General features: G+C 40.6%; 2 protein-coding genes across 3 annotated transcripts in view; both read right to left on the bottom strand.

Moving 5' to 3' along the window:
* Positions 1 to 17,375, bottom strand: part of ptpn11b (protein tyrosine phosphatase non-receptor type 11b) — a 35,041-nt gene extending 17,666 nt beyond the window's left edge. For both annotated transcript variants that reach the window (XM_070839304.1, XM_070839303.1), the window contains exons 1-2: positions 17,298 to 17,375; positions 2,470 to 2,592 (exon numbers count right to left, since the gene is read on the bottom strand). In XM_070839304.1, the coding sequence (XP_070695405.1) occupies positions 2,470 to 2,592; positions 17,298 to 17,311 (137 nt within the window). In that variant the 5' untranslated portion in view covers positions 17,312 to 17,375. The remainder of the gene's footprint in view (positions 1 to 2,469; positions 2,593 to 17,297) is intronic.
* A 4,197-nt stretch (positions 17,376 to 21,572) lies between these two features.
* Positions 21,573 to 25,904, bottom strand: part of agrn (agrin) — a 233,982-nt gene continuing 229,650 nt past the window's right edge. Inside the window, exon 36 of the mRNA XM_070839320.1 lies at positions 21,573 to 24,493. Coding sequence (XP_070695421.1) covers positions 24,333 to 24,493 — 161 coding nt within the window. The 3' untranslated portion in view covers positions 21,573 to 24,332. The remainder of the gene's footprint in view (positions 24,494 to 25,904) is intronic.

A 25,904-nucleotide genomic window follows, 5' to 3' on the forward strand; every position in this document is an offset into this window, starting at 1 on the left:
AGACAGAGAGCGAGAGAGAGAGAGCGGGGCAAAAGACTCCCTCAGCGTCCATTACTGCGGCCAAACGTTCACAGTCACTCTCCCGCTCATAATGGCCTTGGTAAGATGAAACCTGGCTAATGACTGGCTAATTAGCCTCTCCTCTGCTCTGATAAGACAATGTGTGTGCGTGTGCGTGTAGAAGCTGAGACTGAGTTAGGTAGCATGATATAGCTTCCGTAGATAAAGGGTAATTAAGTAATTATCTTCAAGAGGCTATATTCCAATATTTTCTATATTTAACAGATATTAGGAAAAAAAACCTTCTGTGAACATGAAAGTCAAGAGATTATAGAATCGTATGACCTACATTTGAACACTTTTAACACTTCACTAATTTCATTTTGCGCCGATGGAGGCGTACTGGAGATGTAAAATGTGTCTACAATTTAGTAGGTATTGATAGAATTAGTTCATTTTCAGAAAAAACAGTAGCAGGACAAACGTGTTATGAAGTGCTCACTGCTATACCATATTGTCACTTTGACAAGGAGGCTGTATGTGGGGCTGTTTGTTCAAATATCAGAGATAACTTTTTGTACTGTAGTATTTCTATATGCCCAGTAATAACATATAAAGCACTCACTAATATAAGATACGGATACAATGATGTTTTTTAAAAAAAGTCATTAGTTTAAATCTAGTTTTTTAGCAAGATAACCTGATATACTATGAATCCTTTTTGCTTTTTGCACAGTACAACCACAAACACAGCTTTAAAACGTCCCCTATACGTGTTTGTAATCTTGCAATATTAGATTCACTTTCAAAACCAAGTTTTACTAATTCAAAAGGTACCACTTCCCAGCTAGTGGAGAAAAAAAAAGGAGCTGAAACCGATGTTCAAGCGAGCCTGTTTAACTTCTGCGGAACAGTGGCCAGCGAAAAACAGGATATTGGTGAATGCGAAAACGTTGTTTAATGGTAGCTGGAAGCTGAGACGAGTTCTGAGGCTGTAAAGTGGCTCAATATCTAAAGTTTGCAAACAGTAGATAACATTAGCCATCATGTGGCATACCAGACATATCTGTACTAATCAAAGGCCAGTGTGCTGAACCAAGCAGTGGTACGTTCTGTTACCGAAGAATTCAACTGTTTGTGTCATTTCTTCTCTCTAAAATAAGAACTCTGCGTTCCTCCTCCTTCCTGTAAGTTCAATGTGACCTACCTTCTCTAGCAGGTGGTGAGGTTCTGCGCACTGGCTCGCTTGACCTCAGCGTGTGTGAGTGTGTGTGTGTATGTGTGTTTAAGTCTGTCAAGACCACAAACTGTGGCCACAACTCACCCCACCGACCTTCCTGTGGTGTGTGAGATTTACGACACTGCACCACACACACATAACACACGCATGCACGCACACACACACACACACACACACACACACACACAAACCACAGGCAGTGAAGGTCAAAGCCTGAACAGGTCCTTCACTCTTTAACATTATTTAAAAACTATTGCCTGTTTAACTACGCTGCTTCCTTTTCGTCTTCCCTTCTCTACAGTACACACACACACGCACGCGCACATACACACACGCACGCACACACACACACACACACAGCCTATCTCTAACCATGCTGCAGTTCCAGCTACAGTCACAGAGTAACAAATGCGTTCGGGCTTTCATCCAGGCGCTTGGCCGACTGATGTATCTCTTAAAAGCTTCCGTTGCCAAGGAAGAGCCACTTTTCAAACTCTCTCTTCTTCTATCTCAGTTTCCTGCTCTCTGTAATCACCACAGCGTGTAGTGCTGAGTCCTTCTCGCCAGCAATTTCCCATTCTCTGCAACACACCAGGCTTCTCAATTGATTAAGAGATTACGAGAAATATGTTTGAGGCCATAAAAGACATGGTTTCACATGGCATTACACTTTTGTTTGTGTGACTCACCTCAGCTCCACCCTGTGGCCCAAATAAGGATTTTCTGTTCAATTTGTCTCACAATGTTACCAAATCGCACAATCTGTTATCTAACGTGTTCCTAGAAACACTCACACAAAACACCTTCTGTTTAAATGCCATCTATTCAAACGGGTAGGAATTTCAGCCCCTCCTGGTTGGTGAACTCCTCATTTTCATACTAAACACGGACTAAATCCATGATCACATAATCATTTTAACGGTACGGAGCACCTGACCTTTGTGCTCTTGAGTGCTGTGTGTATTTTTTGATCATTTAGGCTTTTACAGTTGGACTCCCCCTAAATCACTGTAGATTGGAGCACTAACAAAGTGCCTAAAATGTAAGTCCACTTGCCTCTCTAATCACCCGTCCAGTATCTCAAAACGACAGCACCAGAGCTTTGTTTGTTCTCTGGGCTGAACTTTGAACCGGTGGGAAAAGTGAGGTAGTGAGTGGTGAGGCCGATGGTGAACGACAAGAACAACGTGGAGAGGAAACCAGGGAGTGTGCTGTAGGTGAGCACTTACCTCACAGAGAGGGTAAAATCCCCCGGGTTGCTCTTGCTGGGCCGAGCCAGAAAACTGCCGTGGACGCCCCGAGTCAACAGGAGCTGCTCTGCCTCGATTCCGGTGATGTTGGGGTGGAACCACCTAAAAAGCGGTGAAAATGGGGGACAAAAGAACAAAACAATACGTCATTTATTTCATGTCAGTTTTACAAAACTTGTACATATCACTGTCAGATGCAATTTTCACTGTACAGAGTTGTATTTTGTGTAGTAAACTTAGTGTTAAAGTTCACTCAGGAAAGTTCAGTCAGACTGCATTTTGCAGTCTAGCTGACTATGGATGGCCTGCAGTGTTTTAGCTGCACTCTGCTCTATTTCATTTCAGAGTGCTATTTATGGACAGCCCTGTAGGAGTGTTTTGACACATTTCATATGCAGCGGTCATGATGGATGAATTGTGTTATGATCATTTGTCGAAAACTTGCTTTTCTCTATTTCAGTGTAGTTAGAGACATGAGATAAACTGACAGAATCAGATTGTTTCACATGTATGTTAGCACTAGCCTATAGGAACGGCAGCCCTTTTTATGCACCCAATACACATGGGTAAGAACAGAAATTGTACAGCTGTAGGATTTTTACATTTTGCTGAATAAACACACTCCTGCTGAGAAAACTTCAAAAGGACCTAACGGGCCTGTGCATGTTCTAAAAGTCCAGACATTTTTCAAGGGCACTACTTTTTCTTTTTTTAAGATGGAGCATATAAAGAATGAACTAACAACGAAGGTGACTAAGGGATGCCTCAGCTTCATGTCTTACGCCTGTCTTACAGTGTTTCTGCAGCTCAGAAGCCTGGATCTTATTGACAGTCTACTGCTGTGTGTTTGTGGCTGGTTTAAAGAAAGGTTTAGCCGTATTTCAGCCTCTGAGATCTGCGTTTCGCTCATCAATAAGTATCTTTAAAGCTTCAGTTTGAGAGTTAGGCACAGCTGCCAGTTAGTTGTAATTCGGGTTTCATAGAAGATGGATAATGGAAATCTATATTCGGTAAGTGATGGTCATAAAAGTGCACGCACATGGTATTGGACATGTATCCTCAGGCAGTGATTGCACACCCTGTGTCCTCTGTTACACACCGTCAGGAACATAGTGCATGTGAGCCCTATCCATGGGGCTACATGTCATTATTTAAGAAAGAAACTGATCATAGATCAGTAGTAACAGTAGTTTCAGCTCATGAATATTATGCTCAATCTTTCTTTTTTTTACAGGACTCTGACAATGTTAATTTTTAGTTTTTTAAATTGTGGTACTCCATCATAATTTATCTTAACTTAACAAGAACATAAAAGTCATTAAACTTATTACACTTAAATCAGCCCAAAATGAATTATATTTTAGGTTTCACATCGGTTGCATGCTTACATATATATATTATATATATATATCAATCAGCTGACTGGTCTCACACAATTGGTGTCCTATCTTTTTATTGACACTATAAATGAATGTACATGTAGGTCTCCCCTAAACTACTGTATGTTGAACAGTAGTAGTCTGACTAATGCACTAGACTACATTTATGCTCTTATTCTTAAAGATGCCCCTAATCATGATTCTGGTGGTGCATTAGTGCGTAGTGCACTTCTTTCGGTGCATTGTTTCTTGGTGACTCAGTGCATACGTGCAAACTGTATGTTCTGTCTTGTTTTAACAGGGAAGGACACTCAGGCTTACTTCCTCTGTTGCAAAACACTGCATGCAAATATTTATTCCATCCACCTCTCAGGTATGTTGCCTGACTATCTGGGTTGTGCACTCTTACTGGAGTGTTGGATGCTGCCGCTTATCCAAACCAAACTATATTATTATTCACAAACAGTCGCAAAACGTGAAACCCCGAACATCTACACACTGGCGATCACTGGAAAGTTGATTAAAAACTGTGTGAAATGAGTGAAGGACTACATTAATCTCAAAGACGCAGTGAGTAAGTGCAGCAGCCATGTCCCAGTGAATGGTTACACGTCAGCTGGGTGGATTTAGAGCTCATGTTTAAGCAGGGATCATTGGGTTAAACCTCCCTAACTACTGTGTGCCATTGCTGGCTAATCCAATGCACCATTAGGCATCCAGGGCCCCATTTGTATGTCAAGGAAAGGAAAGCTGACAAGAAACTACACATGTATATACAGTAGGTTTGCAGTGTTTCAGGGACAGGGGGTTGTGCATTTTGTTCGTGATTCATGCAGGGACATAATCACCTTGACAAGTGCCATGTTGTGATTCATGTGCTATTTTAGTAAAAACATTAATTCACAGTTGGTAGGCAGCATGAAACTCTCGGTGACAACAATGCCACACCATAACTAAAGGTCGGTTAGCTGTGTAAGCACTGTCACTAGATATTACACTGGGGTTTTAATAATTGTAATCCATGAGCACATTTGAATCTTTAAATTTTTACATCATATCCAAGGAGTAATCACGCAACCCCTCAGGGCTGCAGTAGCTGGTGAAGAAAACACATCAAATCAGTTGTACATATTTTAGCTTTTTTTTTTCTGGTAACACAAGAACTGAAATGATTAGTCAATTTAACTGTGGTATCAGCTCCTCCACTTTTCTGATCTATATTGTGAATAACATAATTTGGGTTTTTTTGTTTGACTAATTAAGAAAAAAAACTATTGTACTCATGGAAAAGTCTCCCAACCATTTTTTCACCATTACTTTTACTTCAACTCCAAGGATATTTGAAAATATACCCAAGCAACAATATAATAATCAGTATAAATCCTCAAATTTAAAAAAGGCACAGAAGCATCAGAGATTTTCTTTCAAAAAACACTGTCAACAAGAGTAATTTTTTCAAAAACATAGTCAAAACAGAGACTGGCGACGCTGCTGTTTTCATAAATATAACAATTACAAACATATTTATGTATATGTAAGAGAAAAACTTATTTCCAAGACACATGGGCTGAAACACTACTGTACGATATGAACTCATCGTAGGCAGTTATAACCCAGACATATAGGTATACTATGAAAAGTTATAGATTATTACTTTGACGAAAACCCTGCACCACCTCCTCTCGACCTGCACATAGAGAATCCGCAAATTACAAGTATTTGCCTAAAAACATTCCAAACTGCAGTTTTAATAATTTCCGACAGGCTGATTTGATTAACGGAAATAAAAGAATTTGTTAACTAGAAGTGTTAGATTGACAAATGAGTTGAAAAATTAGCCTCCAGATTATTCAAATACCGAAATAAGCTTTAGTTGCAGCCCTGGAAAGAGAAATGCTTGTAAATGTCGATGATTCAACAAGAATGGGAAAACAGCCGTTTTTGACACTGACATGTAGACCAAATGAGTCATGGAAATCATGCACTTCACATCCTAAATTGTAGCCTTTCATCCACCACCCCCGACACATTACAAAGGCTTATTATTGATTAATATATCCCAGTGGAGAGCAGGCAGCGGGTGACACAAGAGCGCCTTCATGAAGCTCATGCTGAGAAGATAATATCTGAAAGCTTCAACAGTGGGCGAGCATTTAGGCGTTTCTGTTTTTGTACACTGTATGACACAAACCCATGACAGTAAGATAAAAATAAGACTCATGTGTCAGCTCAGCAGATCTTGTGTCACCTCGGAACGGCCAATACAAACCAGAACACTGTTGTGGTCACTGGTGGTGCAAAGGTCTGAAGCTCAGTTCATGTTAAGTGGCACATTTCTCTCTGTTCATTTGTTAAGTAACTTATAAAACCACAACAACATGAATATAATCACTGTTTAACACGGACGTATAGGCCTGACATTCTCATCGTAGGACGACTGGAGCTTCTATTTGTCAGAACGTCTTAACAATTCACATCAAATGAACTGAGAGTGACATTTTCCAAAAACTGAATTGAAAAGGCTTGAAATTGCTTTTTTGGAGCTAAATGTAAATGTCAGACAGACATGTACATTTTTGCAGATGAAGAAACTGTCCCAATTTTGCATTCAGCAGATGGATCTAAGTCATGCTGCCTTGCTTGTCAATCACGGAGCCGCCCGACCTGTTTTGACTGTGACAGAGAGGAAATAGGAGAAAAGTGAAAGAAGAGAGGTGAAGGGAGACATACGCTGCCGGAGAATCAATAATGATGCTGTATGTGTGGTGGGATTTGTACAGAAGGGAATGATATGTGTTGCATATTTGAAGTTAGACCCACGCGGGGCACGACACCTCTCCACTGCGGTCATCGAGGATCCTCTATTATTAAGAGGTTTTGCAGGTTAACCACAGAACTACTTCAAAATGAAATAAAAAATCTGCTTGATATAACTGCAGATATCAGTGCAGCCTGCATGAATAGAGAGCCTTAACTGATGAAAGCGAAGCCCTGGACTGGACCAGCTCGCGACAGACAGATCACACCAGACCAGGCCAGACATTTGACCCAGACTGCACCTGACCCCCTTATCCTCACCAGGGGGCAAAACCGATCTGCTGCGCTTTCTCTCATTCCACCAAGAGCCAAGAGAGCAGATTATCCGAGGAACTTTACAAATAATAAACTGTAACCGATTACAAGGGGATTAGTCATAAAATTGTATAAGAGTGGAGGGTGAATTGAACAATGCCCCCCCTGTGACATTAGAAATATCCCTGGAAATCTGGCAGGGAGGTTGCGCAGCTTGGGACACACCATTTGTAGACAGACAGGAAACGACTAAAAAGGGGCGGAAAGAAAGTGTTACATGTGTTATCCACAACCCTCAAAGTGAATCAATACAAGATACTAAGTATGTTTCCTAGTGGCAGAGCGTCTGCAATGGCTTCTACTGGAGAAACAGTCAAGACAAAATAGAAAATTATGCGGTGACAATTTGAAAAAGAAATTTAAATGTGTTTCAATCTCCACATTGGAAAAAGTGTAAAGAGCATCCTAAGGAATTTTTGGTAATTGTTCAATGTCCATTTTTTTCCTGTTTTACACCAGTTCATCATGTATTTTGACATATCGTTTGTTCCTTTTTATTATTGTTTTTATTTCCAGGTATCTTGTTAGAATAAGATGTGACTCCCAAGAAGATTTAAAGATCAATTTCAAGAAAAAGTACATTTTGCACAGCTGTCCACACTCAGTGGTGCTCTACCAGCACATCCATATCCAAATCTTACCAACTATACGTAGGACTAGAGGTCATTTAACATGTCTTGATACTAGAGTGGGCATGATGCATTGACTTTTGGTACCTTTGAGGAATACAGATGTGTTTTTCTATAGAATACTATTTTGATTTGACAAAAGTAATCAAAAGTTACATATTGATTCACTACAAGCAGCTTTGCCTGAAAAAGCCTAAAATTGGCAGAATTATTATTTAAATCAAAAACTGACTAACTAATTCCGATCGATAACTTGAAATTTTTTACTGATGCAAACTGTATGCTGATACCAATATATCTAAATTGTCACACCCTTTTCTTAGTATACAATCAAGCTGGCCACTGCATCTAGGCTACTGCAGTGAGGACTGGTTATGGGTGTCAGCTGGTGGACAGATTACTCATTGTATTGTTTTTAATCCTACACAGATTCATACGGAAAAATAATAACACTAGGGCAAAAATGCCTTATGTCACTAATCCATATCTAATCCCTCATCACTGAGCTGCTGTCACTCGTCAAATTATCGAAACAATGAAGACGGGCGCAAACACTGAACCAATGCTTCAGACGCACAAGACCACCAACTACTGGACCGCTGTTCACCTTGTCAGGTTTACAGAGAGCTGAAGGCAAGGGAGGTACCTTCCCCAGAGTGTCTTGGCACACAAAAGCACACACACACACACACACACACACACAACTCCTCTTTATCCTTCTTTACAGCTAGAACGTACCCCCCCCCCCCCCCGCCCCTTTAAAACCAAACATCCTGAAACACCCACCTTTGCAGCTACACACACATCAATGCAGGTGAAAGAAATACTGGAAATATATGCAGCTCTGCACAGCGAGGTCTGCACATGCTCTCCCAAATTCACTTCTTATCCTTCAGCACTGGATTCTACGCATTGAATTAAGCCAACTGCAGCGGAATTAAAGGCATTATTTAGGGGAAGAGGAGGAGTTTGAAGTGTGAGGGTTGTCCAAAAGCAGAAAATGCACTGAAGCTGAATGGGATTGTTTCTGCCCTACCTCACCATTCTGGTCGAAGCCTGCCACAGCCCCTTGCTTCACCAGCCTGAGAGTTTAGTAATCCAGCACTGGGCACTGTTACACAAGAGAGGGTGGGAGGGAATGAGGGAGATAGAGAGAAGAAAGGGAGAGGGTTGTGTGTGTGTGTGTGTGTGTGTGTGTGTGTGTATGGGGGGGGGCGGTTGCTTGTAAAAGTGTTACTGGGTTAGACAGAGTGAGACAGAGACAGTGAAAGAAACGACAGAGATGTGAAGGAGGGGGTGCTTTGTAAGAGTGTTACAGAGAGAGATAGAGTGCAGGAGGGAGAGAGAGCGAGGGGGTGGGGGCCTTTTAATCTGGGATTTGGACGAGCGTGAGCAGGCCTGATACCAGCACCCGTCAGTGCTATCAGTCCCCCACCTTCCCTCCTTTCTCACCTCAGTCGAATGTGACAGGCACTGGCAGACTGGCCTCACCATCTCTCCCCGTCGTACCCAAAGAGGACAGCGGCTGTCCGATGGCTGAGCTCCAAGGATCTCACTCTGTCATCCTAAAGCTAGCAGGGCTTTCTCTGGCTTTAAAGCGAACCAGACCAAGCTGGGCCAAATCAGGGTACCAGGTCTCACAGAGGTCCCTGCTATCTTGTCAGAGGCTAAATGCAACAGCTGTGTTGCCCGTGCCTGGAGATTACACCTAATCGTGCATGGCGTAGTTACACCAGATCATAGTTAGCCCTTGCCAAGCTAAAACCTCCAATCCAGCCAATTCAGCAGTACGCCATTAGGCTATTAATTTTACGGGGTGGGTTAGGGAGCTTTGCAGATGGGATAGAAAATAAATGGAGAGAACAAAAGCACAGCAGACTGCAGTTTAACATCTAACGACCTCACAATGACCTCTGGATTTTGGAACAATCCGTAAAAAGACAGGCACTGTTGGACTTTAGCCACATTTACTCCTTTGTATATAGTCTGTATGTTGGCATTATTGATCATATTTTTCTATTTAGAACATTTTCCCTCTAAAGTCACCTTACAGAGCTGTGGCCACATATGGAAGTGCAAGGCCAGCTTCATAAAATTAGGAAAATCTGTTGACTATTGGCACAATTATGGCACAAGGGAGCAAATGTTCATCCCTATGAATGAGTGTCAGTTTTACATTTATAGCGTGAGTGCCAAATCAGTGCTACTGGCCTAAACCAAAATCTGATTTGGCTTTCTAGTGTTTTTACAGAGGGAGCCATAAAACAGACAATGCAACGAAACATTTTGAAATTAAATTAAAGAAAATGAAAAGTTCTCTCCCCACTATTTTTTTACTATTTGATACAAAGCACTGTCACATCACAGGATTCCTGGATACACAATGCCCACAAAATGAAGTTACCTTTTGCCGCTATGTGAGGCCACCAAGATGCAAAGCTGCCTAATTCAGCTTAAACATATGAGCATTGTTGAATCTATTCACGTTTATCAAAAAATGCTTGAGGAATATGTGACTAGATCTTTGCACAGCTTCACTTCACTTAAATCAAACTCATCATCTTTGTAATCTAAATTGACCCAATTACTAAGAGCTAGAAGCAAATGCCTTTTGCATTTTGGTTGAAATACCACGCACTTTTTGTTGCACAGTTTGAGTTTGGCTCTGATTCCAGCACTGTCCTTTTGTACAAGGCGGTTCAAACAAGACATTTTATTTTTAATTATGAAACTCATTTTCCCAAAATGTCACTTATGCAATCCTGGCTGCAAGGCTTTTGGTTTTCTGGGAAGCCTTTTTGAAATTTGCAGTGAAACTATTATTACGTGATCTGGCTGTCTGCGTTGTCTTAGCGCAGAACAGAATGTATTTGCCCTTTCTCTTTCAGTGTGTGGAGCTCCATTTAATGATTAACTTTTAGGCCATCACTCACCAAGAAATGCTTGTAGAAAGAAACCTGGTTATTAAACCTGGGAACCAGTGATATAAAGAGCGTTGCACTGCTCATTTGATTGCAAATGTTCAGGTGTCATATTAACCAAACTGCAGTATAGGTGATATTTACAACCAGTGCTGTTGATGCAGTTTCAATTACCCTATATTTGAGTACAACATAAAAATACACATTCATTTTATCCAATGAAAATACATAAATTATTTTAAGCTGACAGGTCATATGATGAATGTCCTGTTATAATTTCCGTATGGCTGCAGGATACCATTCAAAATAAGATTTAAAATGAGCAAGTAGCCCTGGGGGATACAGAATTGCCAGAATTATGAAGTTAAGTGTGGAGGTTGACCAATGGTGGACTTTTGAAGGTTGATCTGGTCTTGTTAAGGAAGAAAGACTTCCATTTTAACAGTTGTTTAGATTGTTATCAGGAATTAATCACATGCACATATGATGTTTTCAGCAAAATTGGCCCTCAAGTGATCAGATATGCCCCATAGTTGTGCAAGGCACTTATGGAGCCAAATTCTTATGTCCATGCTTGATAGCATAACAGAGAAAGCTTGCTTTCTGCAGAGCAGCAGTTATCTATCTAACCAGCAACCTTATCTTGCCCATATTTATGAATAAAGCTGTCTTATATAAAGTTACCTTGACTTCGTGTATGAAGCCCCCATGCTAAACGCTAATGTACATCCCCATGTGACCAGTGGAGGCGGCACAGCCATCAGCCCGAGTTCCATTGAAAACCATAATCCGTAAAGCATCCTGTAACCTCTAATTAAAAGTTTACTGCTACTCTCCCTTCTTGGGCTTTTATTTTTGTGAGTTAACTAACCAATCAGCATACAGCAAGTTGCGGGATCCTCTATAAACTAAACAAATCTCTAATTGGGAAAAGGTTGGTTTAATATAAATTACATGTCTGAACCTGACAGGCTTGTTTAAAATTTCCAATTTTAAATAATGGATGCAACATTTTGTTTTGCACCTTTATGTTGTACTAAACCTCAAGTCTAATCAATGCTGAGGGCTTTTAATGTGTCTGCATGCCAAAAAACGACAATTAAATTTACATTTTTGCATTATGAAAATGTTTAATCTCATACTAGGCGATGCTAATCATCTGCTATTAAAATACTAAATCTACCACAGCATTACAATAGCACTGTACGGATCCATAGAATCAAACTTACTGAGACTGTTTTCGTGCAGCACCCCTATGGGATGACTGATGTCCCAAGTTAGAGTGAGTGAAAGTGAGTTATGTGTAGGCTTTTATTTTCACTGAAAATCTCTGGTGGCACTGCAGATTTCAGTCACTGGCAATTTAGAAAATGCACCTTCCACTACATCTAAGTCCACACTCCCTCCCTCCCTCCCCTCCTCAGATCATGACTGCAGGAGCAGGAGTGACTCAGGGCTTTCCAAGAATAGGATTCCCTTTGACAACCACCAGGCGCCCCACTTCCCTGCATCTGGCCTTGGGCAGTGAAAGAGAGACAGAGACAAGACAAAGGGAATGAGATTTCAAATAGCCTGGTTTTATCTGACGAGATGTCGACAGGGAAGAGGAGAATAAACTGGATGTACTGCGGGAGAGACAGAGGCGGCTGGGGGGCTGCAGGTTAGGCCTCGGGCTGCTTGAGGGGAAACAGGCCCAGTGTGCATCCAGCCACCACTCTATCCTCTTACATAATGTCTCAAGTTCAATATAGCCCTAGTCGGCTATTTAAAGTGCACCCGTCTAGGCCCGCCGACAAAAAGGTGATATACTTAGTAGCCACAGCGCAGCATGAAAGCCTCTGCTCAGGATATATTGGTCACAGACAAGCCCTGGGGTGTGGATTTTGGTAATGTCGCAGATATTTTTAGCCCAGCTGATGATCCGGGGTATTTACATGAGGAGCAAAACGCGTACCCCCCCAACCTGCCCCCCCCCTCCCCCTTTGCTTCACTTTCCTGTGTAGCATCAGAAAGTCAGCTTAGTAGAATCAGCTAAATGACTAACTAAAGCAATCACTGCACCCGGACATGCCGTTTGCTTTCAATGCTGTTACCACCAGAAGCTGACTAACAAATTAACAAAAGTGCTGGTGGCGATATGACAAATGGTCAAAAGCTTTCAGGGTAGTTAGACAGCTCTTAAATCACACAAAACAGGTACAATACACAGGATATCCATAGCTGTGGCTTTTCGTATTTACATGGAGTAAACAGAGTAAAAGTGGTCCCAGGCATTATTGGTTAATAAATAACCACTATCCAACCTTTTTTCAACAGACAAACACAGAGGTCACATTTTCTGGAAAAGTGAAACTAGTTAATACACTAAACAACATCCAAAATGACCAAACACAAATTAAGAAGCAGATTGTGGATACAGAGTTATCGCTCAGAAAGCCTCCATCATTTTGACTCTTCAACAACAGCACATTTTCTGTACTAGACAAAGAAACTGTACTTCTTTGCAATTTTGCCTGACCTCGGTGCAAAAATGTGGCTAAATTTATCAGAGAGCAGAAGATTAGAATAATGGAATAATCCCTTTTTCAATTTGGATTAAATTAATGCACGGACTGAAATACAGTATCTTTAACTTTAAACTAATGCTTTTCACTCGGATGACATATTTGCATCCTTTTTCAGCAATGTGAAATGGTTTTGTGTGCTCCCTCCCTTCAAACAAGCGAAAACGTCGACAAAAGCACATTATATTGTAGACGTGGTTCAGTGAGGCATTTCGTCCAGTTCCAACTGATCACAGGAAAACAACACTGATTACAATCTCATTATTGAAAGCAAATACATGGTGATACTTTCCACCTCTTATTTTGCTATGCAAATTTAAGGGACTGCTAGTTTCAATGTAGTTCATACTGGAAATAACAGCTCAGATTGAACTTATTGTTAACTTATTGTTGAAGATATTGTCTTTTGGCTGCCAATTAACTATTTTAAGATGACTTTTGTACGTTGAAATCCACAATTTACAAATTTTTTTCCCTCTTTCTAACATACTGCAGGGTAACGTTAGGCATTGATAATAAAAAAGTTCCTCAAACTTGCCGTTTACATTACGTTACATTAACCTGTCAGCAGAGAGGAATTACAGTAAACAATGCACATTAGTAAGTGGGCAATCACGTTGTTCCTCTTTATCAGCCTACTCCTTTCACCAGCCAAAGAGAGCGAGAGAATAGCACTTCTCACTGCAGCGAGAGAAGCGTGACTTTCATTTTCAAAGTCAATTATCTACAGAGAAGACCCCGGAAACAACACCAGGAGTGGCAGTATTAACCTGATCAAATCCTGATCAAGTGGAGTGCAGCTCCGATAAGCTAAGCGTCAAATATTTGACATATGTCTGGAAAAACTTTGCCATTTCTACCGTTTGAAGCACTTCACCCTTCCATGATCGAGCTCACAAGCATTAGGTGATATTTGAAGATCACCAGCATGAGGACAACATTTTTAATGTTTTGTTGCCTATATTCTATTTGCATTGTTTCTTGCCTGAATAAAATGCAAAACATGTATCTGGAAAAAACTAACAGTTGGCTCAGAGCACTCCTGGAAATGTTGGCAGTGCTATCTCATTCCTCCACATGGGCTGTTGTTTTCCTGTCGGCTTATCGAGAAAACTGACTCACTGTTCTCAGCTGGTCAAATGAGTTTCAGTGACAGATGAGGTCTCCTCTTTAAACAAAGGGGGGCAGAGGTGGTTTCCAATAGCGGAAAGTTTGTAATACTACAGAATGGACTGGCAAAATAAAAAAAGGAACGACAACGGAAAGTGATTCTGCATCATTACTGCTTTCTCTGGGCCCGCTGCGTGATAATGAACTCATTACAATGCTTAATCATCATAATGATACAAATGGTTCCTTTATGACTAAACCGGTACAAATCACCACTGCAAGAACAATAATGACAAAATAAGTGGAAACTCCAGCCCTCTCTAATATTATGATGAACTAAAATCCTTCCTGAAATGGGGAGTCTGAGCAACAGGAGAGCAGGTCTGTCTGATCAACGCACTGTAGTATTGTTCCCCTGTGGTATTTCAGCTCAGGAAGTACAGAACAAGCCACAGAGCAACAGTCATGCGTGTCTCGGCCAGGCGACGAACCATGGAAACTGGTGAAACTGATGAAAACAACTTTTAACTGTGTCAGTGTTTTCCTCTGATCTCGGGCTGCTGGTGGCTCTGGCCCCCGAGGCAGCTGAACGCTCGGCCCTCCGTCAGGCTCACAAGTGCTTATTGTAAGCGTCTGAGCAAAACGTCACGAATATCCGTGAAATGGAATAAACTTCCTTAAAATAGAGGGCTAAAGATAAAGTGAGAAACAACTGCACCAATAGTTGGGTTTTTTCACACTTTTTGGCCACTATTCAGTTGTGAAAATATTTCACACACTAGTCTTATTGAGATTTTGGACAAGATGGCACCACTAGACACACTTACGCAATGGTGTCGACTGCAGACACTTTTTACTCAAAGCTCAATTTAATCCAGTTACCTGAACTGCACACAGTATTTGGAAGTGAAAATAAAGATTAAGGTCATTACCCCAGATCTCTATTGTCTTAGTCGACTGGATGCTGTTTCAATGTTTGGCTAAGCTCTTCATCTGTGTATTCAGTTACAAGTAAATATGTTGGACCATTGCAAAGCTGAGCCACACACGGAAGCAGTAAAGACAAAACTGTGTGTGGTACGTAGGTGCACCTGTGCTGTAAGGTGTACCGGGAAGCAGCTAAGCAGCGCTCTGGTCCATGATTATGGAAATGTTGTGTGTTGTTTTAAAAAAAAAAAAAAAAAAAAGGTTGTACAAAATTGAAATCTTCTTTAATGCTCCAGCCAGCCTGGCAGCTTTACTGTTTCCAAACTCTCTTTGATGCACCGAGGTCTAAGCTATATCCAGCTATTTTCTATTTTGCCAAATAGCATGGCCAGAATTCAACATTCTTTGTTCTGTTGGAGGAAAAAAATAAATGCCTTTGTTTTTTGTGAGACTGGATTATGCTACAATCAGAAGACTGGCCTTTTGACCTCAACGTCATTATTTCAACTTTCAAACAGAACGCCACAGTCACGTTGAACACCACGTTTGAGCACATCTGCTTTTTTTTTTTTCCCACCCATATACTAGTAGGCTACCTGTATCGACTGTAAACTCTCTGACTGCCAACGCTGCGTTTTCTTGAATCCACAACAGCAACAACTGTCAGATTGCTGGAGGCAACATTTTAGAAGTCACCTTGCACAGAAACCTGTACCAGGACCAACAGTTGGTACACTTGCACGGACTATTAGTTATGATTGAATATTTCGATTAATCATTATATCTACTTACACATACATCAGGCAGTGTTAGCTTACTGGGTGTGTACTGGAAAGTATGTGGAAAAGGCTAACTTGGAGGAAATCTGACATTATGATAATAATAATACAAAATCCAGCGCAACAGGAGGCTGGAGGATTTTGTATTATTGACTCATATAATGTCAGATTTATCAGGAAAAGGCTAACTTGGGTTGGAAATCTGACATTATATGAACCAATAATACAAACTCCAGCGCTACAGTAAAGCACTACGCGTCCATTCATGTTTGCAGCTTTAAGCGCAGCCTCCTGTTGCTCTTAATTCCTCACACACTAAGCTGGTCAATGTTTCAGGGAGATCTACAAATCATTACTCGTCCACAGACGTACATGTGGTTAATAATATGTGGGTAGACCGAGTTACTGGTGGGAGGCGCATTCACAGTGGACACATTTATGAGTAACACAACACTTAGCCAAGCTGTCAGTGTAAAGAAGGCCGCTGTCCGTGATTTAGGACAAGTAGTCATTTTACATTGGTATTAAATTGTTTGCATTGTTTTCAGAATTGTTTTTAAGCTTCAGTGACTGATTACATGCACTTTTGGATTGTTTTTGTGGGTCTTGACAACACATCAGCAGAGCCCTGACACTGAGTTAATATTGCTATATAAACTTGAAGTTTTTCTGGGGTTTTTACTGTGGTACGTGGGGCTTGGATTCACAGGAAGCTATAAGCCAATTTCCTGCTCTGTGCACACAGAAAAAACAAAGACAGACAGACAGACAGACAGACAGAGACAGAGAAAAGGCCACGGCACAAGAATAGAAAAAGTGAAGGTAAAAACTTTTGTGGTGTGAGAAAATAAGTACAACGTTCACATTAAACATTAGGTCTGACTTGGCTACAGCTCAGATATAAATCACTCCCCTCAGAAACACATGTGCACAAAATCCAAAATGATAAAGAAAAAAAAAAACAACAACAACCTAAATCTCACTGTTACTCCACTTTGCAGCAGCCAGTGTAATTTCACTAAACGTAAAGCTACAGTTTCATCAGAGCTTTCAGCGTTGCCACTTTCTTGTCACCGCCATCCTTTTCAGCAAAGTCAGCTCAAACAACTCAGTGCCAACTCATAATTAACAAGGCGCGCTCATGATAAGAGTTTCATCGGACTGAATTTAAAACAGACCAGGCGTCAAGTGCCTCACTTGCAGGGGTCTGTGGCACGCAAAAAAGTTGAGGCGCCCCTGTTTTCTTGCTCGCAGCCTCAGTTCAATCTCGCCCGCACAAATCCGTGCGCGCTCCGTGCAGAGTGAGGAGGCTGAGAAACACTCCGCCGCGATTTAGTGACACTTTCAGAAACAAGGGCCGCTTTACCTGCGAGATGTCATAGCAGTCTGTGGGAGCTGTCAAGTGTCCTCAAACGTTCCCCTTTGTGCCTCTGCAGAGTCGCTGTGAAGACTGAGAGATCTGTTGAGCCTGAGCGAGCGGCCACACGCAACTCCCGACACGGCTTCCGGTTAGGACCTTCAAAATAAAGGCCCGAATTGGCTGCTCAGTATAAAGAGAAAATCTGTGTCATTTGAGTGTTTATATTGTATTTTAACCACCAGTGTGAAGTATTCCTAATCATATTGGTTAAACATTTGGTTCAATCATTAAGGAAAAAGAAAATATGTTTTAGTATTGTTTCATTGTGATAATATTTCATTGAATGTAATCTTTATTGTGGTTCATTTCATTTTCTTTAGCATGATTATTTTAAAAATAATCATAGGAATAATTATTTTCAATTATTCAACAAAACAAAAGTCTGGAAATGCCATTTTTCATACAGAATTAAATTCCAATTTGCTAACTCAAAACTAACTTTGACAACTTTGTGGTATTTTGATGAAAGGATACAGCAGCTTGTTGTTGTAGCTTATTAGCATATTTAAAAGGGCTATTCAGGTTAGCATAGTCATTCTAAAGTCACATGTGACCGTTTTACACCGTTATTTTACACGACAAGCTCCTCTTCCTGTCCTGTTCTGACTAACAATAGCTAACTTGATGCATCTGCAGATCATTGTTCAAGTTCCCTGACATATTCCAGTTCATATTAGAGACTTTTATTGTAAGCACCTTTGAAAAATATGCATAAAAAGTCCTCACTTCATATATTGCTGACATATTCAAAGCTTAAATCACCTGTGATTTACAGTATGACTGTGAATTAATGGAGGTAAAACATACCACAAAACACATGTTGGTAAGCAGCTGCCCATGCTGTGAGGTGGACAAACAAAATTTGCATTTGCTGAAAGTAAACTGTGATTATTTGCAAAAATGAAAGAGCTACTGACTTATATTTTTTGCCATTTAATTGATTATGCATAAACCCACTGACGAAGCAGCAGGACAGTAAAGCTGTGGGGCAACAACCTATAAAATAGAGAAACTGCCTCATACCTGTGCCTACTTAGCCTACAAGTTTGGTGGAAATGTTATTTATTTATTTCTTCCCGTTGATTTATTGTACTTTCACCAATGATGCAATAGTAATGAACTTGTGCTGTGCTTTGCTACGCTATTGTAAAGCTCTGCTATTGTCTTGTGGTAGATAAGGGAGGTCTATACACCTCCTCTTCTGTTGTGCCGTTGCGGTGGGACAGCCTCCCCGCTCTGGAGAATGGTGCTGGTGTTGCAAGAGCGGCAGAGCAGCATTGACGTCACCAGCCTGTGGTTATCAGTGGAGGTTAATCTACTGGGGGATGGATGGGCTTATGCAATTGTCTTTGAGCTCACAGGCTTCACATCTATGGATTTGCTTTTCCACTGTTTGACCCAGTGTGCTGCTGCAGCTTACAAACAAACACGGAGATGATGGAGGGGAGAGTTTCTTCTCTCTGTGGAATTTCTGTTGTTAAAGTGGATGTTTTTTCTCTGCCAAATGCAGCGCGCTTCAGGGCGGATGAATGGGTTTGAACATAGGGTTTACTGTTTGGGTCTGGTGAGCAGTAAAACGATTCTGTCGCGCAGCTCACTGATCGATACATAGTGGGAATTGATGAACAGGGTGAGAAACAGCTGAATATCGGAACAACACTGAGTGCACATTTAGTGTTTAATGCTAAATGGGATAGATAAAAGACTGAGGGACTTGAACAGCAAAGTCATATTATTTACTGTGTTTGAGATGCCCCTTGTTTGCCTTGTGTTGGTTTTATGGATGATGGGAAACTATTTTTGTCCTGCAGCCACAGGCACATACTTTAGGAGATAAGTAGGGGAAATTAGCTCACTTTAGCTTGTAAGTGATGGGATTTGGTGAGCATTTATGATAGACAACACACAATGAAAGGACCGTACCAATCAGTTTTAACTCGTTAACTTATTGATGGATCATGCACACTTAATATTTTGCATTTCAAATGCAGCATGTAATGGATGCCTGGAAGAGCAGAAAAAACACATTAAATAGTTCTAAAATAAAATGGTTGGGCTGGCTGAATGATTAACTGTGATGTAAACAATGCATGATAAAGTTAGGAATGGAAAGGTGTGACGAGGTTTCCTGGACTGAAACGTCCTGTTGAGTCTACGAGGGACAAAAAGATTCTGGGGCACAAAGCCTGGTTTCCCACCCGGGGGATTGGAAACCAGGATGTCCCATATACCCCGAGGTGGCTGCTTCTATAGGCTTGGGACCTTTGACCCCTTTTGCCTTGAGACTTGCAAATCTGCCTGTCCAAAGATTGAAAAAAATCTGGAAAGGGAAACAAAGGGGACTTATACTGAGAGTGATGCAGCTGGACAGCTGGAGCCTTGTCAGGGAGAAAGAACTTTTATTACCATGTGGACATAAAAAGCTGCGAGAGAGGAACTTTATTTCACAAAAGGGGGTGAAAAGTAGCACGGTAAGGGTGAGGTCTTTTACTTTAGGGCCGTAAACATCCAACATTTTTCAAAAACATTCTTAGAAAATTGCAGTTTCTTCCGTCATGGATAATGTCGTGGACTCATGGTTTGAGGCTCTGATGAAATTTTACCCAGAAAGGGCCTGAGTTTGTTGCATAATTCACAAATCCACTTTGACCATAGAACCTCTTAGCTCCTCCTCTTCCTCAGCTCCTTCCTCTGCTTAACGCATGAATCAAAATCAGCTTTCTGTGAATCCTGGGTGTCATCCGAGCAGTGATCCCCTATTTCATTTGATTCCATACCATAGATGGATATCGTATTTTGTTCTCAATTTAATTCTTGGAGAACCCTTTAATCAAACTACTTACACTTATTAACTTCAAAACAATCTTTCCCCGGAAGGATCCCACGCTGGGCCAAACTATTTCATCTACACCATTTCATAGAGTTTTAATTAACACAACACAAGATGCAGTGTCCTTCTCTGTCATTAGCAAGGAATAAATTCAACTCATTAAATCTCAGGCTTAATGAAAACGCTCAAGATGGAATGGGGTTGTACTGAATGATGTATGAAGCTGTGCAGCAGTTGTCGTTTTCTCTTGAATTCCAGGCCGTCAATTAGGAGTAGGGCACCAGAGATTGCTGTAGGTGATTTGAATTAAATAGAGGTAAATATCACCGTAGCCAGAAATGCTGTTTATTGAAGTGTGTATGAGCATGCTGATTTAAATTGCTTTTGATTTGGAAAAACAGTGTTTGTCTGGGATGTTTCAATCAAAATGTGAGCAGACACCTCTCATTAAGACAGACCACAGATTGAAGACTTAACTTGTGATTGCTTCAGCATATGCAGACGCAGAGAAACTAAAAATTAATGGTAAAGTGACTCCGTGAATTCATAAGATATCTGAGCTTTCCCACCAAATTGCGTATTGCAATTTGAACTGATCTGAACCTCGAACTATTTAGAAAACACCTCTTGGTGAACTCTCCTCCCTTCCATTAACTTTCTTATCTACAGAAATAGTATATGGGTCTAAAATCAATCATTTGGATATTAATCAAATGCTTTATATTATATACTGTATCGCAATTGAGCAAACTCCACCTACTGATGAAGGCTGTAGGCAAGCTGAACCTACTGAAACTACTATTCCAACCATTCAAGAATCTACATGATTTCATGCAGCCTCAGACGTCAAAATGCGTCAATAACAGAAGTGTTGTTTTCAGTGCTATTATTTTTCCTACTGTAACTAAATCCCATGAAAGACTTAATCCAACTCTGAACTCACCCTAGTAACAAGTATTGTCTGCATTTACAAAGCCTGATATATCTTATTACTGTTTACCATTGAGCTCCATTGTTGTTGAAAAATTTGTATTAATCCACAGCTAAAAATAGTCCCAAACAAATGCACTATTTACTCCTGTTTCAGTGACAATTGCTAAAAATGACAGTGGCCAGATGCTTTGGGAAATTACTGAGCCTTTTTAAAAGTTAAATTAATTATTCGTGATCCGTTTTTAAAGATTTATGTCTTCACTTGGAACGATCAGGCTCCACGCTGAGAGCCACAGTCAGGGTAGGGATGGTCAGAAAGCACTAAAAGAAAAGGCTTTGTTGGAGAATATTTATTAAATATTTAATAGCACTAGACTTATCCTTACCCTTTAAGGAGTCACTGAAATGCTAATCAACTGCACGTGGTGATAAAATCAAGATGGCGGACAATAATGGGCTCCATTTGGTTGACATTTTATTTCATGGTGGTAGGAACACAAGACAAAGGTCATAAAGTTAGTAATGTTCAGGTCATGCCACTCTTACTTGGTGTACTGCCCTTTGAGGAGGTTTGCGCAGTCAGACAGTAGTTTACAGAGGCCAGACATGGAGGGTAATCCACATGTAGACATAAATAAGGAACAGAAAATAGATTCAAAAAACAGTAAATAGAAGGTTTTTTGTAAAAAGCCAGAGGGGACATTTGCAGTAGCCCCCTGGGATTTTTTTTGTGTATGAGCATTATTACTAATATATCATCATCATTATTATTATGTATTACTCATTTACATTATGGGGATGAGGCTAATACATTTGCTAAAGTAAGGAAACAGTTCTATGGATGACGTCTTTGTCACCTGCTCAGAGTGGAGGTGACCAGTTTTTAAGGCAATTCATAGTTTCCACCCAAACCATAGACTGCAACTGTCTGTCTTGTTCTTCAGTCCATCCAAATGTACCACAAGCTCTCCTTTATTAAGTGTTACCACCTGAATGGAGCAAAGTCTAAGAACAGTGTGGTAAAACAAGACCAGTCTAAGGTTAATAGAGTGAGTGCTGGACTTTAAACATGTATTGGGACATCACAAAGGGGTTTCCTGGTCTGGTGTGGACACTCAGTGCTTGATCACACACACAACGCAGTTATAGCTTCATGGCCCCCCCATGTACATCAGTATATCATCATGTGGGCGAACAGGCAAGTCAGACATGGTTCCAGTGTATATTACTAAAAACATAAACCTCCACAGATCACACATTTGCTAAATTTACACTTAAAAATTGCAGGGCTGTACAAAAACAGGTCATTTGATGATTTAAGAAAGGAAACATAAGAACTTAAGAAAGGGAAAAAAATAGTACAAGACCATTTGATACTCATCCACAAACAAGCATGATTTTGTCTTAGAGTATTGCCAAGGTTCTCATATCAAAACAAGTGTCTTTAAGTAAGTCATCGCAGCTTATTGTGGTTCAGCGAAGACGACTCCGTGTTGCATCAGTTCACTGAATGTTACAGAATTTGCACTAGTAATACAAACCCATGCGTTACTATGTTAGTTTGCAAGTACTGTAGGATTATGCATCTTTTCCCATTTTTGCGGCTGTTATGGCTTCAAAAGGTCACAACAACATCACAGTCTCTCTGTCTTTCAACAGCCGAATAAAGACTCCTCCAGGAATGCTCCTGGGTCAAATACGAAGAGAAATTAAGTCTCGGTTTTTTTGAAATGTTTTTGCTTGTGTTGACGACTGACTGTTGTCTGACAGGGCAATCCCGAGAGAAGTAGCTCTCCCCGTGATAAGATCTCTCCTCGTCTCCGTTCCGTCTGTCCTTTTCTTCAGTCTTTGCTTTCAGCACCTCCTTAAGGTCAGATATAGTAACAACTCTTCCCCTTATGCACCGTTCAAGGTCCTGCAAAACTAACTGCTTCCACGAAAAATAATATAAAAGACCAAAATAAGATACAGGGAATGAACAAATATAAAACAATATTATGAGCTCTGTAGTTTCTGAAATCACATCAGTGGAAATAAGAGGAAAAAAAGGAACCTTTTATAGTCATTTCAAAAAACAAACAAACCCCCAAACAGTGACATTTTCCAAATTAGAAAGTTTTTTTTTTTTTTTTGGAAACAAAACGTGATTAAAAAAAAAAACAAAAAACAAACAAAAACCAGATTCAAACCAACACTGCAGAAGTGCATGCATTTATAGTGGTCATCATTAGTTCATCTGCTGATTGTAAAACAGAACGCACAATAGTACATGAGAAGCACAATTCTCCAAAGAGAACCCATCTTACATATTCACAGTCTCAGGTATTATTTATATACTCTATATTTATAACATTTATTCGTGTCTGTGATTCATGTCTTGACTTATGACTAATGATATGCGAGTCATTGTGAAAAGCAGCGCTCTCTCCGTCTCCATCACGTCGGGTTGCAGTGTTAGTGAGTCATATTTCAAAACTAAAGGCTCTGATGGGATTCAGATCGAGTGGAGAGTTCTTTCTTTTTTTTGGCGCTGTGAGATGGGGGTTGATCGAGTGGTTTCGACTGTGTACTTTCTCACTGTAGCAGCTTGACTGATATCTGAAAAGTCCCATTAGGAAAATACAGTGGGCTACTGGGGCTGAATACAGAGTTTCTTGACTGGAAACGCCAGCTGGCTGTAGCATCAAAGAGCTGCATACACCGGCTGCAGCAAACACTGCGTCCACCTCTCATGGGGAATGTATGCTATATAGTCATGTGTGTATAGGCCATGCTTGGGGAATGTGGACGATAGATATGGCACCAAGACAAGGCAGTAACCAGAAATCATCAGCGAGGTCCACCAGTGTTCAAGTAACGAGCGAGGAAAGGAGCAGGCTTTCTTTTTTTTTTTTTACGTTGACGTTTGTTTTAAAACAACAAAACTGACAAGAAGAAAATATCTCTTTTTCACAGAGATGCCTGCTTTTTGAAAAAGATGAAGGGCCAGAGCAGTAAGGAAAAGAAAGCGTGTTCTGTGAACGGAGGTGCAGATTTGGAAAAAAAAACAAAAAACAAAAGACATAAAACAAAAATTAAAACGACATATTAATTTTCTTTCCATATAAAAAGCGATGAAAAGTATACAAAAATAGAAAATAATTACAGCAGGAGACATGGGCACTATGGAGGGAGTAGGTGGGAGGGTTTCTTTTGTTTCATATTTTGTCTCTGCCGGGTTACTTGGCGGCGGAACAGTGTAATATTTTGGGGCTGTTTAAGGCGTCCTCCACCAGGTGGAGCTCCACGCCGTCCACCACCACGTCCTTCACGCAGCCGACAAAACCGGTGCTGTAGGCCTTGGGCAACCGACGGGCCACCGCCAGCTCCTCCAGACCGCCTGACGAGAGATGGAGACAGAGGATTACACAACGCTAATTAGGATCTACGGAACAACTGAGACATTCATTAAAAAATAATTACTCCAAACTGAGGCAAGTTAAATCATATTGATCTTTTTTAAAGGACTACTCCAGTTAGTTATTTATAGGCCGTGCACCTAAAACACAAGTTCCCACATTTCCATAAATACAGCCAATAGCACTGTTGCATTGGATGCTCATCGACAGGCTTTCTGTTACAAATTTCGAATTTTCGAAGCCGGTGCATCTCCTGACGACATCATCAGGACACACACACACACACACACACACAGCAGACACACTGACAACATTGCACAACTGTTATCACAGGTAGGACTACTAAGCTGACCTGTAAAATGCGCAGAGTGCTCCTTTAAAGATCAAACACCAGGACAGGTTTGTATCTCATATCAAATTAAGCTTCTCTAATGACATCAAAAGGCTGTACCGGGAATATTCTGGACATTTATTTCTGTTGCAGAAGCAGTTACTTGTCTTTGTCTGGCTTTGTCTTTGATTTTTTTTTTGCATGATGCCAACAGCTGATGGAAACGACAGGTTGACACTTTTATTTGTCAAGCCGCCGTGATCAAAGGGAAAAAGGAAGTCTGCGTACCAGCCAGAGAAAGTTAAGACAGTCGACGGAAAAGAGTCTTCTAATTTGACATGGTGCATAAAGTGCTAAAAAGTGTGCTACAAACTAAAGGTGGTGACAGAGTGTAAAATTATGAACACTTAACAACCTCATTATTTTTAGTACGAAGCACTTAATCCCCAGATATGACCTGTCCATCAAGTGGCGAAGTCTGAACTGTGACAGCTTTTCCTTGTTCTCATTGGCGCTTCCCTTTTTCTTGGCTGTTCAGTCGTGTTGAATACCTCTGCTAACTACCCACTTCTTCCTCTCTTTATTCCGAACAAACCAGGGGCGTCAAATAAACTATTTCTGGCTACAAGTCAAATAAAGTCAACAAATGTTAAAGGACCATTTCACCAAACTTGAAACTACTTTGTATCCGATAAATAGTCCATATACAGTAACAACTGTTGACAGCGTGTTCTGAAATGTTGCTGTTCAGTCTTCAAATCAAGTGTTTGAATGCTGCGACCAAATACCATTCACCTTCACTCCACAGATTTGAATGGAATCATTTTTATTATTTGACAAAATGACCCTTTAAAACAGTAAACCAGCTATAGAAAGTTTAAAAATGGACACTTCTTCACCGATTTGTACTTCAAAGCACATGTTTTAGCTGCTTCCATTAAGCTTTAACTGTACTGCGCTTTTTCTTCTATTTTAAATCATCCAAACCTTTTTTTTTTCTTTTTTAAATAACTCCCATAATGCCTTTGTGTGGAGACTTGATGACCTAATTGCTAGGTATG

Source organism: Pempheris klunzingeri, chromosome 11 (genome assembly GCF_042242105.1).
Source record: "Pempheris klunzingeri isolate RE-2024b chromosome 11, fPemKlu1.hap1, whole genome shotgun sequence".
Taxonomy (NCBI): domain Eukaryota; kingdom Metazoa; phylum Chordata; class Actinopteri; order Acropomatiformes; family Pempheridae; genus Pempheris; species Pempheris klunzingeri.